Source organism: Corylus avellana, chromosome 9 (assembly GCF_965113065.1).
Source record: "Corylus avellana chromosome 9, dhCorAvel1.hap1.2, whole genome shotgun sequence".
In the NCBI taxonomy this organism is placed as follows: Eukaryota; Viridiplantae; Streptophyta; class Magnoliopsida; order Fagales; family Betulaceae; genus Corylus; species Corylus avellana.
This window is the reverse complement of record NC_142498.1, coordinates 18,028,106-18,031,151: the sequence shown is the minus strand read 5'-3', so window position 1 is coordinate 18,031,151 and position 3,046 is coordinate 18,028,106. Positions and strand designations below refer to the sequence as shown.

Sequence of the window (3,046 nt, the reverse complement as noted above, 5' to 3'; positions counted from 1 at the left end):
TTGCATAGTTACTAGGCTTGGGTTGTGGAGCATACTAGAAGGGAATCAAATATGGCGGCATATACGTACATTGGCAAAGGCGGCGATCCAAACATCTATGAAAAAAATTTGGATGAACGAATAACCTGAATTTCTTGATGGCATTGTAATTATTGATAGTTGTAATCCCTGACTTATTATGAATGAATGAGATTTCACTTAAAAAATAAAAAAATAAAAATGTCATATTTAATTATAAAATACGATCGAAAATCTGATTAGTGTATATATGGTTATATTACTCGAAAACAAAACATCCCTGTCTTGATGTTGCCACTGCCCATGTTTTCCATGTCGTTGCCACCAACTCTATATATATTGTAAGATCTCCTGACGATGGAGTCCCAATTCAAATATATTTCGTCACCCTGGCTATATATATATATATATATATATATATATATATATATATAACATGTATAAATTATACATGAAAATCTTATTTGACATGATTGCCATGACATAAGAAACTTTGATCAGTAGCATTCAACAAATGGGGTAGGATTAGGTGGTGAAAATTTCCATTTCTCTTTTTAATAAGGATGGAGAAGAAACCTAACCATATCCCTTTTTTCTATGTTGCTTTGACAACCACGACCACTTGACCTAAATCAACCAATTTCTGCGATTACTCTATATGCAGGTTACTCACAAAAGATATATATAAGTAATTGGTTAATTAAAGTCCATTGGGATAACAACACGTGCGTGTGAAAAATTAGCTTCATCACCAAGACCAAGACTAGCTACTTCATAATAAATGGATTAGTTAGTTTGAAACTTTGAAGGTGATGCGTGTGCATGTCAGTCAATTTCTTGAAAGAAAAGAATTATGTCCAATCATGCACTCACTAAAGAAATAAGAACCCTAATACTATTTAGTAGACTATTATATAACTGTCATATAATTGAAATGATGCGGTAGTAAAAATCAACTATTAATTTTGTTTTTACAAGTTCCGGTTGATCCAAAGGTTGACTTTCATTGTCATTTTATCTTACTTGTATAACGATCTACTAAATAATATATACTCTTTTCTATAAAATATATGTTATTTAGTAGACTGTTATACTACTGCTATAAAATAGTAATGTTGTTTAGTAAACTGTTATACGATTGCCATATAATTAGAATGGCATGACAGTGAAAATCAACTATTGATTTTTCTATTTTACAAGACTTTGTTGATGTAAATGCTGATTTTCACTGCCATGTCATCCAAATTGTATGACCGTCTACTAAATAACATTATTCTTTCCCCCCCCCCGGGGCCCATATCTCTCTCTCTTTCAAAGTTCACCAATGGAAGTTTAACGAAATAATTAATCATTTGCATCATTAAATCAGTTCCATGAAAAGCTGCGCTCTTGACAATGAAGCCAAGAGGATGGAATTAATTAGGATCATGAATAATATCCAGTTAGTTATATTGTAAGAGTATTTTTGTCATCTCAAAAAGTAAAAAGACAAAAATATATCTCAAATAAATTGGAGAGGATCCTGTTCCAAGAGGATGGGCTCTGGCCTTTGAGTATCCGTTAGCGATAAATAGTACACAGAAAAATATATATATAGTTCTAGATCTGCTCATAAAAACCATAAAACATGTTTTATTTATCCACAGACTATATAGATAATACGTATTATATGAGTCTCATATAAATGCATATATAACATACACGTACTCGAGTACGCATGAGGTTCATGTGCTATATACATGCAATAAGTGTTTGTAGCGAGAGTAAACAGTACGTAACAGCAAACATACACGGTGATGCAACTCCAAATCTCCCGAAAACTGAAATAATTAACTAAGAATCTCCTGCATAATATGGTCGTCAAAAAATAGTTCAGGCCAGCCTGAAGAAGCTCCTCCTCCATAGCTAGAGGTGCTGCTAGTAGCATCTCCGAGGTTGCTTATCGACGTCTCCTCGATAATGGTTGAAAGAAGAGAAGAAGTGGTGGGAAATGGGGATAACCATGAAGAGTCTTCAGGTGGGTTAATATCTCCTTGACTATTGAAAGATGTTTGAAAACCGAAAGGGACTTGTGGGTCTGAAGACAGGTGAGATAATAAGCTTGGGTGGTGGAGTGGTTGAGTGGTATCATTTCCAACAGAAAATGTTGCTGGATTCTCCGCTTGTAATGAATTTAAAACTGGGTTTTGTTTGATAGCAGGATTACTTGAATTCAACAAATTGATATTAGTCTCCCTGTCTGTGATGTTGGCAGCGGATTGGAGAAGATACTGCAAGTATTGAAGCTTGACCAACTGGACAGCTTCTGCCTGTAATCTCACAGCATTTTCATCAAATGGGTGGTGCTCCATCAGGTCTCCAAGGTTAGCAAGGGCTAAGAGGTGTGGCAAGCTGGAAAAGAGGTCGGTTCTTGGTTGGTGGGTCATTGGATCAAAACCCATCTGAATCAGCTTCTTCTTCAAATGTGTGTTCCAGAAATTCTTGATTTCATTGTCAGTCCGGCCTGGTAGGTGCGTCGCAATAGCTGACCATCTTGTAAACAAATGCAGATAAAATTAGTAAGTTTGTGATAATTAATCAAAAATAAGCACAAGTAGTCAAGATTGAAACTAATTAATTAATTAATTAATTACTTGTTTCCCAGGACAGAATGGAGGTGTAAAATTGTCTGCTCCTCGTCTTGAGAAAACTTCCCTCTCTTGATGTCCGGCCTCAAGTAATTTGTCCATCTTAACCGACAGCTCTTGCCACATCTGTTAAGACCTGCATGCCAAGAGAAAAAGGAAATGAAAAAAAAGCCCGGAGAGAGAGAGAGAGAGTAGTGGGTTTAATTTGTAAACTAAAACCTGCAAGCTTAGGGAGGGCTCTCCAACTTCCATGGCCATGTTTCTGGATGTATTGGACAAGCTTTTCATCTTCTTCAGAAGTCCAGGGTCCTTTCTTGAGGCCATTTTCGTCACAACAAGGAGACCTTCCCATATCCTGTTTCTCGATCAATGTATCTAAGTTTGCTTTCTTTTTGCTGTTT

At 35.9% G+C, this 3,046-nt stretch overlaps 1 protein-coding gene across 1 annotated transcript; it reads right to left on the bottom strand.

The window, feature by feature from the left end:
- Positions 1 to 1,630: 1,630 nt before the first annotated feature.
- MYB93 (myb domain protein 93) lies at positions 1,631 to 3,046 on the bottom strand. Its single transcript, XM_059604947.2, has 3 exons — positions 2,865 to 3,046; positions 2,652 to 2,781; positions 1,631 to 2,550 (listed from the first exon to the last, which is right to left on the bottom strand). Exons 1-3 carry the CDS (start codon positions 2,995 to 2,997, stop codon positions 1,848 to 1,850), a joined length of 966 nt encoding a protein of 321 aa, XP_059460930.2. The 5' UTR covers positions 2,998 to 3,046; the 3' UTR covers positions 1,631 to 1,847.